Here is a 15,919-nt window from a genome sequence, read left to right on the forward strand (position 1 = left end):
CATTGTTAAGGCATCCAATCTGCTGGTTTATATTTATGTGAAAGACAGAGGAAATATACAAGCAGACTTAAGAAAGAAAGTATGTTCATTGATTTCTATGAAGTTTCTCCCCCAAATTTAATGCACAAAATGCGTCACTCCAAAGGGAGAGATTCCATGCATATTAATAGAGTAAAAGAGCATTAAGTTTTTTTGTAAGCTTCCAAAGCAAATTTTTTTAAAAATCTACAGAACTAAATGCTACAAGAATAATATGCTACTATTTTTGCCATATATTGGAAAAAACTTCTTAACTTACAAATAATACAAAAATAGACAATGGCTTTTGGGTGGAAATAAAAAAAACTGAAGCATGGTTTAAAACAATACTAAAAATAACTATAAATGAAATGTTTAAAAATCACATTAAAACAGCTAATACAACTGTAGGTGACCAAACATATACGCACTTTTCACATAGCAAACATACACAATAAAATAAACTGCAGGTGGGAGAAGGGAAAAAGCAATGTACAAATTCCAAAGATAAATACATTATTTATATGGATATTTTACAAAAAAAAAACCATTGAAACAAAAGCTTTTTAATTAACTTTGCAAGTATGTGCAAGCTAAAGGTAGTGAGCATTTTTCTTTGCAAAATACGCAGTAAAATCTTTTTCGTGTGAGATTGAAAAACATCTTAAGACATTAAAATGTATAAATAGAATAACAACTTTGGCAAAAAAAAAATCACGAAAAAATCTACAGTATTTATAACTACATACAAAAACACAACAGCAAAGGAAAAATGATGAGGCAACTGCATCCTCAGAGCCTTGCTAAATCTTTGCTATAATTCTCATGTCTAAGAACACTTCCCAAATGAGAGCTAAGGTTCCCACAGAAAGCCAGGCTTCAGAGGTCTCCAGCTTCTTCCTCCCCCAGTTTCCATTTACTCTGAACTACAAACCACTTTACCTGTTGATTTCATCTATTAGTTTACAAATGCTGAGGGTCCACCGGTGGAGGACCTCTCCTGATGGAGACGTTTGCCCAGTCTCTTGTCCATTTGTTTTGTTTTTGTCTTTGAACATGGGTATAAGCATACGGGATTCTAGGATGAGTAAACGCTAATCTTGTGAGTCCTGGAGTGTGAGGTGAGTGAGATGTTGGCTTGGTACTGGGGGGCATATGCGGACTCTGTGCCTGGACCCTGATCCACGCAGTCTCAGAGGACATTCTTGCTCTCACTCAGCGTGAGTACCACCAAGCTCTCGAGAGGCCATTGGCTTCAGAAAAGTTGATGTGGGGAAAAGAAAGAGATTAGGTTTAAAGACGCAGTTTTAACAATCTGTCTAGAGGCACTGGATTTTTTTTTTTTTTTTTTTTAGTACAAGGGAAGAAATGTGGTCACTTACATCACTTTTTTAACTTTCCAGGCTGCATTTATTACGCAGTTACTTAAGACAACTATACAAAAGAGATAAATAAGCTTGCACTGCTAAGGGATGGCATGTTAAGTTAGATACAGGAAAAGCACTGTCTGAGCTAACTACCATTGGATATGCTTTAAGGCGCAAAAGCCGACCCTTAGTATTCTAAAAAATCTAACTGGCATTCCTATTCTGTCCCATACAAGCTTTTTTTTTTTTTCTTTCTGTTTTTCTTTTTTTCTTTACCTTTTTTATTTTTATTTTTATTTTTTTTTTTTGCAAATATCACCACTTCATTCTCCCCTTACACAGCTTTAAAAACATCATAAATTAAAACATGGAGTTTTATTTATAGTGTCCCTTGTGTATAGCTTTATGGTTTATAAAAGACAAATGATCTCATAGTTAAGCTTTAAAAAAAAAAAGAGAGAAAGAGAGAGAGAAAGTGGATTCGCTTTTATCAATACAGAATAAATATATCCCCCAGATACTTGGGGGCACAACTTTAACCAACACACCCTGCACTTGCAGACCCTTCCAATTTCAGTATTTGCAAGTCAGTGACTTTGTTTGTTTAAAAATCTGCAGTTATTGTGATTCCTCTTAAAAAGGCCTGAGTTAAAAGTTCCACTCTGGGACTTGTATCAGATTACTTTTGTAGCAGAATCCAACCTCTTCATTAACAAAATTCTTCAAGGCAATTCTTTCACATGGGAGGAACAATCATGCCAGATATCGCTATGGAAAGAGAAGACAGAAGTCAATGTTTTGTAGCCAAACATCTCACCAAAGGGATGGGGGGGGGGGAGGGCAGAGAAACTATAAAGAAAAAAAATAAGACACCCACGCATGACTTTGTTGATTGAATATTAACTACAGATGTGCTCTCATCTTCTTGGAAATGAATTTTGTCATAAAATATACATGTACTTTATTAAAAATTATATCAGCATTTATATGTGTCTTTGACAGAATAGAATATCCTAAACATTCATCCAAATCTGACTTCAATTTTAAAATGGAACTGGGAACTGGAACACTGCATAGTTGGAATACCATGGGGAAAGTTACTGCCTCAGACCTTGCAAAGGAGCAAAGATTCTCAATTTGTCATTGCGCTTTCCCTCCATTTCACATCCAAAATATAAAACAAAGAGCTGGCTGGTCACAGTTGCCAGTGATCTCTCCAAAACGCCCACCGCTGTCCCTGTGCTCGGTATTAGCACAGACTGACCAATAGGGCAACCACCTGAGGGCCTCTGGATTCAGCTCAAGGGGGAGAAGGAAATGCCAGTCGCAGCAGGCATTGTCGCTGGGGATAAAAATGTTGAGAGAAGCCATGAGTGGAGAGGAAAAATTAGCATGAAACTGTAGAATGTCTTTTCTCCCCTCCCCTCTTCATTATGGATTTCAGGAATGATCTGACCAGTAGTGCAGGAATGCTGAGATATGCTCTGTTTGAGGAATCCCAAATTCCCTCAATGGGTTTGGAGTGAAGAGGCCACACAGGGATGACCAGAATGTTCCACTTCTGGTCTTCCCACTTCTGACTGTATACCCCCAAGGTGCTGCCCTTAACCTTCAGCCACCTTGCTAGAACTTGCAATGAATCTGAGCACTCTGACTTATGAGCAATTAAGATAAAATTACTTATGTCGAGTGCTGAGCTTGAGTTCAGCTCCTGAGAGGGAATTCTGGCGGGACAGCTGTGAGTGTGAATGCAAAGCTTCTGCTGCTCAGTTCGAACTCGGTGACCTTGGGTTCACTGCTCAACTTCCCCTTATAGCAGCAAATAGACCCAATTCCATGTGGCACACTTCACATACCAAGTGTGAGAAATTGGGGGTCACTATAGGAAAATTAAAACAACATGGCAGCTTCGAAGCACATCAGGAGCAGAGATGCCTGTCTTAAGAGAAGACGCCACCATCTTTGGTGATTGGCAACACCACATAGAGAAAATCATTGTTTTTGTTTTATTGATGTCTAAATTTAAACCAAAGTTCTTGTCAGTGATGACTACTTCTAGAAAGTGGCCCTCTTCGTTTATCACCCGACATGTCTAGATGAATGTATTTTTTTTTCTTTTCTTTTCTTTTTTTTTTTTTTTAATGAATCTTATTACCACAAATCCTGCCATGGGCTAAGGAGGGCAGGCAGCACTCTGAGCCCAGAGACCCCACAATTCCCTCCTGCTTCCTCACCTCCACCCCTGACATTTTACATTCAATTAAAAGAAAAACCCAAAAGCATTTTGCCAAACACTTTTTCCGTTAATTTTTAAACCCATCTGTATTCACAAGGAAATTCAATCCACATGTTTCTGATTCATTTACACGTAAATCATCCAAATGTTGTTTTGCAAGAGACTTTTTTGCTGTCCAAAAGCTCCTGGAGTCCTTTCCTAAGCCCTTATAAGCCTTTTTTTCTTAGAAACAGGAAGTTGTCTTTTGCCAAATGCAGACCAACTTAAACCCCCCAAAGATTTAGGATCAGTTGGAAATGCAGTTCCCTTCAAATCAAGTGAGTGCTAGATTTGACTGGAGCAGGGAACTCAGAGCTTACATCCCAGCCCTAGCTGGAGAATTTCAGTTGCTGCCACTTCAAGGGCAAGCAGGGAAACGGGGTCCTGTTGGTGTGACTCAACACGTTGACCCCATCCAGGTTCCAAGTGAGTCTAGAACCCTTATTTCAGTTATCAACAGTATGAGGCCTATGGCGAGGAAAAAAAAAAAAAAAAGCTGGTGTCTTTTATCATCCATGGAAATCTACACCATGTGCCTTGTGATGATTTTGAAAATGGGACTCTGAAAGGCAGGCCAAAGAGTGGGACAATGTAGGCAGTCTCAATATGATCCAAATCTAGACAGACAGCTCACAAACTTCCTGCTATTTTGGCTCATCAGCTGGGCCCTGAACACATCTCATTTGAATAGGTTGAATTCAAAATAAAATCTAAGCTGTGTCTTGGTACCTGAGTGACCTGTTAGATTCATTAGACGAATCCTTCCCATAAGGCCTCTCAAGGTCCCTGTAAGACTCACGACGTGCTAATGCCACACTCAGCCTGGGGACTTTAAACCCCCGAGCCCCAAGAGACCAGTGGAGCAAGTGCCAAGCCTCCTGGGCAGGGATGGAGGGTGCATGACAGAGGGCATGCCTTCGACCGAGAGGCACTGTAACTCCCCACATGCTGTTCTGACTGGTCACCATCCCTGGGGTTCCTACTGAACTTTGCAGAACATGAACTAGTCCACTTTATACATGTTAGCAAACAGTTGGTGTTGAAAACAAATATGGGCTGGAGAGAGAGAGTGTAATGGTTAAGGCACTTTCCTGTGAAGCCTAAGGACCCAGGTTTAATTCTGTAGTAACACCACATAAGCCAGATGGACAAGGTGGAACATGCATCTGGAATTAGTTTCCAGTGGCTAGAGGACCTCGTTTGCCCATTCTCTCTTTCTATCTGTCTCTTTAGTGTGTGCTTTCTCTCTCTCAAATAAATATTTTTTTTTAGAAAAAGTAAATGCATCTACCCCCCCCCCCCCCATGGCAGACTCGGACTGCCCCTGCTCTAGCATCTCTCCTTGGCCAGCTAGCCCACAGACCTACCTGAGAGTCTAACACAGCCTGTGCACCCCAAACCTCACCCTTGGCTTCCTAATCCTTAAAGGCAGTTATTGATAAGTAAATTCTAAGAGAAGATAGATGTCTATGGCCTCAGAGGCCTTTTTACAAACAATCCTCATCATAGGACTGCACAAAGAGCCTGGATTTCTGAACTGTTTTTGTATCTAAGCTATGATCTGACAGTGAGCTATTTGGGTGAGAGGGTTGTGGTATCTCAGACTTTGCATGGGGGAGGGGGGGCTTCCACAATGCTCTGGCATGCTTATTTGTCCAAGCAGGGCCAAGGCAGACTCCCATGAGACACCACCCACCCAACAGTGTGTGCCACGTTTTCCTAAGACCACAATGGCTCTACCACTGTTGTCACCAGCAGCTGTTCCTGGACGGAGTCCCCAAAGCCAAATAAATATATGAAAGGAGACACATTTTTGCCTTGTAGGTCTCCACATTTTGATAAGAACTAAGACAACAAATGAAAAGTTGCACAGAGCTGGGAGAGGTGGTATGAGAAGGAACATGAGAAGGAACCCACTATATGTGTAAGGGTTAAGAGTGTACCAAAGGTGGGGGTGGGGTGTGATCTTCTACAAACTGAATGTGGATGTGGAGAAAAAGACAATTCCACAGGATTTGGTACCGAATTGTATGATATTTAGGTCCAAAAGGAGGGTCAAAGGAAAAAGGGTAGGTACTGCTTCTGTGAAATCACCCTGGTCCTTTTTTCCTTAATTTTGTCATTGCATGAGCCATCCAGATCAGAGTTAGGATTAGCACCGTATTGGTGGAAGTTCTCTGAGGCCTAAACCATCCTCTGAAGGGCATACACTTTAGAGCCCAGAGGATGTTTCCACGCACTAAGACTAAGCAGAGCTGGTGACTCACATCTTTGACCTATGAGAAACAGACATGCTGTAGTGAGGCTGGGATCAGGAGGTATCAGTGACTTCACTTAGTTACGAATGGAAAGAGTCTTTTCTGCATTTTTATCTTTCAATATGAATACAGCTCCAGTTTTCAGAGTTTTTCACACGATGTGACAATTGGCCTCCTAGAAAACAGCTCTGAGGGCAAATGAATTGAGAAAACCTTTTGGCAAATAAACCTTCATAGGTTCCACCCATCGCTGATTAGCTGGGTGTGGCGGCGCACGCCTTTAATTCCAGCACTCAGGAGGCAGAGACAGGAGGATCATCCTGAGACTACATAGTAAATTCCTGGTCAGCCTGGGGTAGGGTGAACCCCTACCTCAAAAAACAAAGCAAAACAAAAAAAATCAGAAAGGGAATTGTGTTAAACAAAATAAGTCAGGCACAGACAGACAAATAGCACTTGTTTGCAGTGATGCACAGAAGCTAAAGGGCTGATCTCGTAGAAGTAGAGAAGATCATGACGGTTACCCAAGTTGGGAAGGAAGTGGGATGGAGAGGATTAACGAAAGGATGGTTCATGGATACAGGGGTGTAACTGAAGAGCAGGAATAATTTCCCATAACTTTGCAATAAGGCAACTGACATCAATCATTTGAATATTTCAGAAAAAGAAAAACTAGTAGAAAGGAGTTTGAGTGTCCTAACAAAGAAATGGCAATACAATGAGCTGACGTAAAAGGTGTCCGGTTAGCCTGACCTCCTCAGTGCACGCTGCATGTATGTGCTGAAATGTCACAGTATGCCTCATAAGTAGTTATTCTACCGTTTCAAACAAAAATATTTTCAAATTCAGGTAATTTTGTGTGTGTGCTAAACATATCAAGTTGCTTCTTGTCACTATTCACTAAACAATATAGTGCAGCAACTATTTACAAAGAATGTACTCAGTATTTGGTACGATAGGTAACAGATGTTTTAAAGTGTGTGTGTATATATATATACATATGAAGATGCATTTAGGTTATAGAAAAATAGTATGTTTCATGTAATGGCTTGAGCACCCGTGGACTTTGGAATCTATAGGGGTCCTGGAAATAATTCTCTGTGGAAACTAAAGAATGACCACAGTCATATTTGTTTCACGACAAGATGTCTCAAGAGTCTTAAATAAACTTATATGAATATGGCTCTACAGTAAACACCATATTCTAACTTTGATGGAATAGTTTTACTTTTAAAAAATTTATCTGCAGGGAGAAGGGGAGAAAAGTGTGTGTGTGTGTGTGTGTGTGTGTGTGTGTGTGTGTAGAAAGAGAGAGAGAGAGAATGGGTGTGCAAGGGCCTCTTGCTGCTGTAAATGAAGTCTAGACAGATGCATGCACCCACTTTGTGCGCCCGGCGTTACGTGAGCGAGTACTAAGGAATGCACGCAAGCGCCTTAACCACTGAGCCATCTCTCCAGTCCCAGTTTTCCTATTTTTTAGCAGAATATCTTGGGACACACTGGAATCACTGAGACAAGAGTTGGTTTTTCCTAATTTCTGAGATCTGTGATAAATTTTCAAAACTGCTTTCTACCTGAGACACAAGGCCAGGTGGATCACAGCGGCATCTGTGGATGACAAAATGGACAAAGGGGGCTAGTGGAACTTATGACTTCAGCCTCTGGCCTCGGCCTCCAGCCCCAGCGCTCCACGTGGCTGCGCGTTGTCCAGGTCACTGCACAGCCAGGGCTTGTCTGCCCCCGCGCCCGGCTATTCTGCTTAAAACAAACAGCACTTTTCTGCTTAAAACACTACTCTCCTACTTAGAACTGTACTCAGCTGGGAACCTAACCTCCCCAGGACAGGTCTGTCTTACCAACCTGGGTATCATGGCTCCCCACACCCAGGGGAAGTTTTCAAGATTGGTGGCACCTTGGTGCCTGCTCTGCAGGGGCCTAACCTGGTGGCTTGAAGCTAATCTGGGAAACAGCACAGGGGCTGAGCAAAGCAGAGTGAGCATGTGGGGCTCAAGTGCCAGACTTCTCTAAAGGCTTATAACATGAAGCGGGCAAACCATCTCAGCCTGAGGTCTCTTCTCTGCACAGTGGGGGAAATGCATGGACCTCTCCAAAGGACACTTGACTGTGACAGTGCGTAAGCCAGGCTGGGATCAGGCCCTCCCACACTGTGATGCGCTGATCCTCGCCAACCACATGTGACCACGGTGCCTGTCGCCTGGGGCTGAGCTGGTGAGCGAGGCTGCTGGCCGACAGGTGATTGAGGGCAGAGCTACGTTCACTTAACAGTGGTAGCTGGAGGTAAATCCTGTTTCTATAGGCAGTTTGCTTCACCAGTTCTTCCTTGAATGTCACATTTTCCTAGGGACATTCCAGGGCCTATGCAAGAGCTCCATGGAATATGGTGCTGTCCACCTGTAGCTGGGTCCCCCTGTCCTGTCCAGCTAGAGACTGTACATAAAGGTCAAGAGTGCTGGTCCCAGGGAAGCCCTCTGTGGGTGCAGGAAGAGCAACAGGCCAGAAGAAGGTGGCCTCAGTTCATTTAACTCAAATTTTCCATTTCTACTTCTGCCCTACCTCACAACTTGGGATGTTTGGAAGGTGACTATATTGGGAGAGTAAGACTACTTCACTTGTTTGTCTTTTGATCATGTTTGATAGCCAGAGAAGGGGTTTAGGAGAGTCCAGAAAAAAAAAAGTCTCCAACACATGTCCAATCAGAAGGGCAAAGTCACCTAAAACAGTGAATCTATCAGGAAGAGCATCTCTGGATCAGACCTCAGGATCCCCAAGTCTTGTGCCTATGTGTTGGAAATAGTGACACAGGACTGAACAAAATCTCTGCTGGGCACAATTCTTGTACATTTAAAATCTGTAAATGAGTTAAAGTTAAACTAGAAATGCCCTGGGTGGGGAGGGAATAGACAAATCTTGGATATGTCTTTCTCTCAAAGTGTTTTCATCATCATCTAAATACAGGAACTTCCCAGTCCCAGACTGTCTTCAAATCTAGACAGGGACCCTATTTTAAAGTCCCTTTCTGTTCCCGCTTAGGTACTTGTGTCACGAAGACATCAGGCTTTGCTGAAGGGTTGCCCACTGCTGCCTCTGTAGCTAATGACCTGTCTATGGTCCCTGCCACTGGCACAAACTTTTGTTTCCTTGGCTATTAATTACAAAACCCCTTTGGCCATGGTTGAGACCAGAAACTCAAGAATGATCCTTTTCCTACTTCATAGAACCAAGCTAGGCACTGCTTTTCTGTGTTGGTTACTAAGTTTGCTGCACCAAGCATTTTGCCACCAATTTCTGAGGAATGTTCTAGAAAGCTTTACATGAAGCAAACAGACACAATGATCTGGCTCTGAGGTCTTAGCATTTACATTCAGATCTTGGGTCTAACATTTACTCATTGTACGACCTTGAGTGAATTAAGCCTCCATTTCCTCTTCCCTACCCCGTGAACAGTACTGAGCTCATAGGGTCTTGAGGAGAACCCTCATGTGCTTACTACAGTATAAAGCAGCCAGCACAGAGAATGCACCTGTAAGTAAAAAAATAACTAGGCAGGCACTTATACATAAGAAATAAGTATGGGATATCACAGACATGTCACTGCTCTCCTGGAATTTCTGTGGCTTCCATAATTGACTTCTGTGGGTGACATGCTGGCCACTGACCCACAGCTCTGTGAGGTGCTCTGCAGGCTAGGGGGTAAGACTAGTGCTCCACTGGGACCTGCATTTGCCTGTGCCTGTGGCAGACCTCGCCCTCCGTGAGCCTCACCCTCTTCCTCCTAATGCTCCCCCAACCCCATACCTCATGAGGAAGTTGGGGGATTAAAGCAGCCCGCTCCATGCTGCACACCGCACCTGACACTGTTCTGCATTCAGTAAATGGTGGCTGAGTAGTTGGTTGATTTTATTTCCCTGCCAGCTGTTTTAGGAATCTGGGATATCTACTTTTTACCCCCTTTGAATAATAAGGTGCTTGGGAGCTGTTAAGAGGAGAGGAATTGTTGAGCTTGATTCTGAAGCCAGCCTTTTCCCCATGCCGGATGTGGCGAGTCTCGCAATTTCACAACCTCTCCATCCTTTCTCGTGTGTGAGGTCGGGGCTGTGAGCCCGGCTGGTGTCGTCCTGCTGGGAGACTGCATGAAGTCAGGCAGGCCAATACCACAGAGAGCCAAGCAATAGGGAAAATGAGAGAAATGGTGGGTCTATCTTTCAATTGCAAATCCCCCCCCAACCCCGCCATGAATGAAAGTTGAATGACTGCTGTAGGCCACATTCTGCAGTGGGAAGGAGACTGAAAAGGTTTTTTTAAATATTTTTTATTTATTTATTTGACGGAGAAAGAGGGAGAGAGAGTAAGAAAATGGGCACGCCAGGGCCTCCAGCCACTGCAAACCAACTCCAGAAGCGTGCGGCCCCTTGGGTATCTGGCTAATGTGGGTCCTGGGGAATTGAACCTGCAACCTTTAGCCTTGCAGGCAAATGCCTTCACTGCTAAGCCATCCCTCCAGCCCAAGACTGAGAGGTTTTACTATGAGCCTGGGTACCCAGCTGGCATTTTGGGTTGCTGGTTCTAGGCAGCATGGCCTTTGGTGCATTGTATGTGATGCCATAACCTAGGGCTCTGACTGGACCGTTTCCCCTTCCCTGTCACCACCCTGCACAGCTTCACACTCTGCCACAGGCCACAGGAAGCTAAGGTTGAGTGACCTGTCTTAGGAGAAGACTAAACCCAGCGCAGACCTGGCAGGGGAAAACGTGCTCACGTCAACACTTTACTGCTCTGCCTAAGGAGACAGCAGGAAATGCGGCCAGAGAAACGGTGGCATTTGTTCCATGGAAATGGTGTTCCCAAGCAAGTCCCGAGGCTGAGCAGAACTGCTGGAGCTGCACGGGGGGGGGGGGGGGGGGGGCTTCTCCAGGAGTTCATCAGAGGGGGTGATGGGCAGGGCTGGGGGCGAGGCAGAGAGAAGTGGTTGGGCCAGGCCCTGATCCCCTCGGCAAGAGCGATGTACCTGCGTCACATCCTCAGAGGACCAAGTTGCAGCGGGCCTCGCGGCTTACCTTGCAGGCTGTTCCCATTGGTGCTGCTGCAGGTGGGAGGCGGGGAGCTCTGGGGTCTGACAACCGGGGCAAAAGCACTCTTCTGTTTCACGGCCGAGACCATGTTGGCTGGTGAGAAGGAGAAGATGCCCGAGGAGCTGCTGCAGTTGGACGGGAGGCTTGTCGAGGAGGCCATGGTGGGGCTGGATGGCACGACTGAGGGAGACAGGGGGAAAGACAACATGAGCACCTCTCCGGGCGTCCTGACACCAGGAAGCTCGGATCCAATCCTAAAGTGGCCTCCCTGCTTTGGCCATCCTTGGGAATGCCCTTCCTCAGTACTCTTGGGACCCTACCCACCCTCATCATGTGGTACGTAGCACATAGTCCCTTTCGTCGTTGGCAATCGTCATGAGTGTGTTGTGGGGTGCTGTGTGCCCAGTAGAGTGCTGGGCACCTGAGTCGTAGGCAGACATTTCCATGGATGCAAGGTCATCCCTTTACTTGTGCCCAGGCAGCCCATGACTCAGACATGCTATGAGGCAGGACATGGAGCTGCCATCCTCAGACTTTTCCAGGCCAGGAAACGAAAGCATAGTACCTTCTTATCATGGTTAGGTCAGCACAAAAGATTTACCAAGATAACCATGGGCACTGCTCTGAGAAGGCAGGAAGAGAACCCAGAGAGGGCTTCCCAGAAAAGGAGTCAGGGGGAGTCATTCAGTTAGGGCTTTTATTAAGATTCTGACTCAGTAGCTGGGGACAGAAGTGAAGGGAGGAGGCCAGCTTACAGGGTCTATTCTATGATGATACAAGAGGTGCGGTTGTTTGAATGGATGTCCCCCAATAGACTCAGGGGTTTACTAAACTTGTAAAATATCAGATTTCCAGCTGTCTGGCTGGAGAAGGTGTCACCGTGGGGAAATCCTGAGGTATGTTTGGGGGTGGATCTGAATTGCAGCCTAAGTATGCACAGCAGTCTGAGCTGTGCCTGGAGTTCCTAGAGTGTGCTTGCTTGTGGTGGAGGGTGATTGCTTTTCTCTCTGCGTGGATCTGTGGAAAGGGGGCCAGCTTCTTCTGCCATTATGGAACTTCCCTGGATCTATAAGCTTCAAATTAATCCTCCTTCCTCACAGAAACTGCATCTGGTGTGGAGGTTCATCCCAACAATATGAAGCTGACTACGACCAGAGGTATGCGGAAGAAGGGTGAGTGGAAGGTAGGGCCAAGGTCTTGTCTTAAGACACAGGCTTGTGGCATTGTGGATAGGTCCACCTGTCTCTCCAGGAAGGTACAATTGGAATGTACCTCCCTACCACATAGATATCAGTAGGTAGGAAAACAAAGAGAATGTCACACGCCATAATTATGGAAAACATAGAAGCAACAATCCAGGTTCCTAATTCTCATGCACACCCCTCCCACAGACCTGTCCACCAATATTTCCAGCTAAGCAGCAGGCCTGGTCCTTGTATAAATCCTGACTAGGACGAGTGAGGACCCAGATAATAGATGCTGGGAGAACTTCAGCAAGTCGGTGAGGGAAAGTCCTAACTACCTGGGGATAAGAAAGAGTTTGGCAGGTGAGCAATCACTACCAACTATGGTCCTCTCTTCCTGATGCTTATGGTTATTGGAGTCTCGGTTACCTCAGGAGACAGCAGCTTTGAACACTCTGTGCTAGTGCTAATGTTTCAGCACACTGGCTTCCTGTTCCCTCCACTTCCTGCAGAAAATGATGAATCCTGTCCGGTGATTTTTCAAGGACTTAATTCGAATACTATGTACTTCCTTCTATTTGATGGTGTTCCATGTCATTTAATAGATATCCGATATTGCTTTGTCATGCACAAGACTTCTTCAAACGTTGTCACCTAGCCACTGACAAAGTAACCTGAAATTGAGGTTCTATGACACATTTCTTAAAACATGTGAGCAAACTGGAACTCAAAAAAAAGTAGTAGTCAAGGGAACTGTCAAAGGGCCATCTCAAGAATGTAGTGAAACTGATAATCCAGTTCAAATCCAATTCCAGCACCCTTTCTACTAAACCATCCCGCAAAGGAAACAGACCTCTAGAGGAAAAAAAAAACAAAACAAAACACCAGGATCAGAAGAGCTCTCTGGGCAGAGGAGAGGGGTGCTGGTCCTTGGCCTGGTAGCTTTGAAAAGCTGGGGATATGGGAATAAAATCTGTCCCAAGCAAGGATCGCCAGCCAGAAGGGAGAAAGGATCGCTTGATGCCCAAGGCATCACCAGATGTGAACAGAACATACCGAAGGCCTCACGGATCAGAACTCAGAGCCTCCCTTGATCCTCAGAGTTCTCACAAACATTTGCTAAACTGTACTTTTTCATTTAATGAGACCAGCATTTTTATACATCTCTGAGGATTTGTAAATGTGGAAATACACTCAATAAGAACACCCATTTAAATTGCAAAACTCCTGCACTGGAGGTTTGATTTTTAAATATTCTTAGACTTGAAATCCTGCTGGTTCACTGAAGAAGGCAATTAATCTAGTTGGCAAATGTGATCATTATGTGTATTTAGAGGTGGGGAATTTAAGGGGGTGGTTAACAAGAAAGGGGTGAAATATAGTCCAGCAGTTTCATTTGTTATAACATTATTAGTTATCAACCTCCACACCAGAAAGAAGCATGTTCACCAGTGGAATGTCTTATTTTATTTTTTTATTCTGTTGGAATTTTTCAACATGAGTGGTTTATGAATAATTAAATATTACAGATGCAAAAATTCAAATCAGCTGGGCTTTGTGTTTATTGTTTTATTTGCATTTATGCAGATAAAACTGTCCCATCTGAGGGCTTATTTGAGAATTTAATACTGTATTTGCGAGCACTGAGGAAATCAATTAATGGAAATTAAATGTTCGAAGTTTCCCAGGCTGCCAGATGCAATCTCAGGCCCAAGTCGCTGTGTGTCTGCAGGCTTGGGAAGGCCAACAATCCAGGGCCCTAAATTGCATTGCTACCATACAGCAATTAGTTTATTGATTTAATTAAGAATACCACCTTTTAATTTTCAGGTCATGATTGAAACATTTTCTGATTGAGTAGCTGGAAGGACAGTGAAATGTTAGATCTATGAGAGCCAACCCTTCAATAAATCAAAATCTAACGTGAAACTGACCCCAATGTTGGCTCTTGAGCAGACAGAGTTAATAGATGCAGATTATCTGGTGGATTTTCAATGTCCCACAAACTGCTGATTCCAAACAAATAAAGCAGACATGTAAAAACTGAGCTGAGGATTCCTCAGAAAGGGAAGACCCTAAGGTGTGTTTTCAAAAGGATGAGCACTTCTCCTTCCAATGATGAGCACAGCCCAAACTTCCAGCATAGGAGATGGCATTGTTCCAGTATTTTCAGCTAAAGTGTTCTCTTACTTCCTCTCTCTTTTTACAGAGTGTGACTATTCTTTCATTCAAGAACACATCTATTCTTCACCCAACATCTATGAATTTGGTCACATTTTCATATTAGTACATGTCAGGAAAGTCCTTCAGTGTCCCAGAGGAACCTGGTCAACTACATAAAGATACTCAGAGAAGATCAAGAGGTTGTGGGGACAGAGACCATGGTATTTTGTAGAGGGAAGTGACAATCTGCTGTATGTCTCTGTAACGATGCCAATTTGCTGAGGCTCTTTACAAACAACGTAACTACTGTGCCCAAGTAAGTCCTTCAAGACAAAACTTCTTTAAGAAAAGGACCAGGCATCTAAGAACATTTTCTTCTGTCAGCATATGTGTGCTTTATCTTGTTAGATTTTTGTGGGGAAAAAAAAAGGCATATGTGGATGTGTTGAATATTTTTTAAGAGCATAGTACACACAAATTGAAAAATGTAAACACTAAAATAACGAAGCCATAATCCTTAAGTGGGGGAGTTTGTTTTACACTGTTCCTCTACTATCTCAATGTCACTCACAAGCTTTCCAACATTGTGATTATGACTTAAATTTACAAAATTCCTCTCCCATGCCAGGCATGAGGACCAGCTCCTCTTATTATCTTCTCATGTCTCCCAGCACTGGCGCGTGAACCCTCCCGTCCCGTCTCCATGTTACAGAGGAGGAAATGAGTCGTGCACAGAAGACAAACTCACCCAGGGCCTCTAGCTGAACTGGTAGAAGTCAGTAACACCTCCACTGTCATCTAACCCTAAGCATGGGCTCTTGGAATGACATCACATAAGTGATTTTGGTCGTAGCAAAGTTCTGGCTGTTGGGGTGCACGGTGAGCAGAGGAGTGCAATGACGTGTGGTGAGGAGACGGGGACATTAGGAGGCAATGCCTTACAGGCCATGCCCAGTGGGCCCCTCAGCAAGCTATTGAACTCTTCTATGGAAAGCATGCAGGAGCCAGGATACATGTCTACTTACTGGCATAGGGCGAGTTGGCAGCTGAGCCATTGAGGAAGGTTGGGGAGCCGCCCAGATTGGACATGGCGGCAGAGCCGTATCCATTCATGCTCGTGGTCACGGAGTTGTAGCTGGCTTGCTGAGGGGTGGTGCTCGGCACATAGCCATGTGGTGACACGCTGCTTGAGTTGCGAGTGAAACCTGAGGGGTAAGGACAGAGCCGGGTGAGGATGGCAGTCACAAGGCGGGAGTCTGCAGAGCCATGGGGAAGGTCTGCGTCTTGCCCCCTCTGCGACCCAGATGGAAGAAGGTAAGGGACCAGGTGATTCATATGCGTGGGTTTGTGGTGCTGGCTCTGTGATTAAAATGGGAAGCAAGCAAAAGATACATTTCTTAGGAGGTCATAAATACTTAGCAGAGCTGTGAGAAGTGGCAAAGCAGGGCCTATAAATTATCATTTTGGAACGGGAATAAATCCCAATCTAGAAGATGTTCCCGGGAGTTAGCAGGTCTCTATTCCCTGGGCAAGAATGATGTGCTTTGGCCCCTCAGAACTTTAA

At 44.4% G+C, this 15,919-nt stretch overlaps 1 protein-coding gene across 4 annotated transcripts in view; it reads right to left on the reverse strand.

Annotated features, from left to right (window-relative positions):
• Window positions 1–1,648: 1,648 nt before the first annotated feature.
• Ebf1 (EBF transcription factor 1) overlaps window positions 1,649–15,919 on the reverse strand; it is a 410,419-nt gene continuing 396,148 nt past the window's right edge. For all 4 annotated transcript variants that reach the window (XM_045152065.1, XM_045152064.1, XM_045152063.1 and 1 more), the window contains exons 14-16: window positions 15,381–15,560; window positions 10,994–11,188; window positions 1,649–2,153 (exon numbers count right to left, since the gene is read on the reverse strand). In XM_045152065.1, coding sequence (XP_045008000.1) covers window positions 2,122–2,153; window positions 10,994–11,188; window positions 15,381–15,560 — 407 coding nt within the window. In that variant the 3' untranslated portion in view covers window positions 1,649–2,121. The remainder of the gene's footprint in view (window positions 2,154–10,993; window positions 11,189–15,380; window positions 15,561–15,919) is intronic.

The sequence above is a fragment of the Jaculus jaculus genome, chromosome 6, assembly GCF_020740685.1.
Source record: "Jaculus jaculus isolate mJacJac1 chromosome 6, mJacJac1.mat.Y.cur, whole genome shotgun sequence".
In the NCBI taxonomy this organism is placed as follows: domain Eukaryota; kingdom Metazoa; phylum Chordata; class Mammalia; order Rodentia; family Dipodidae; genus Jaculus; species Jaculus jaculus.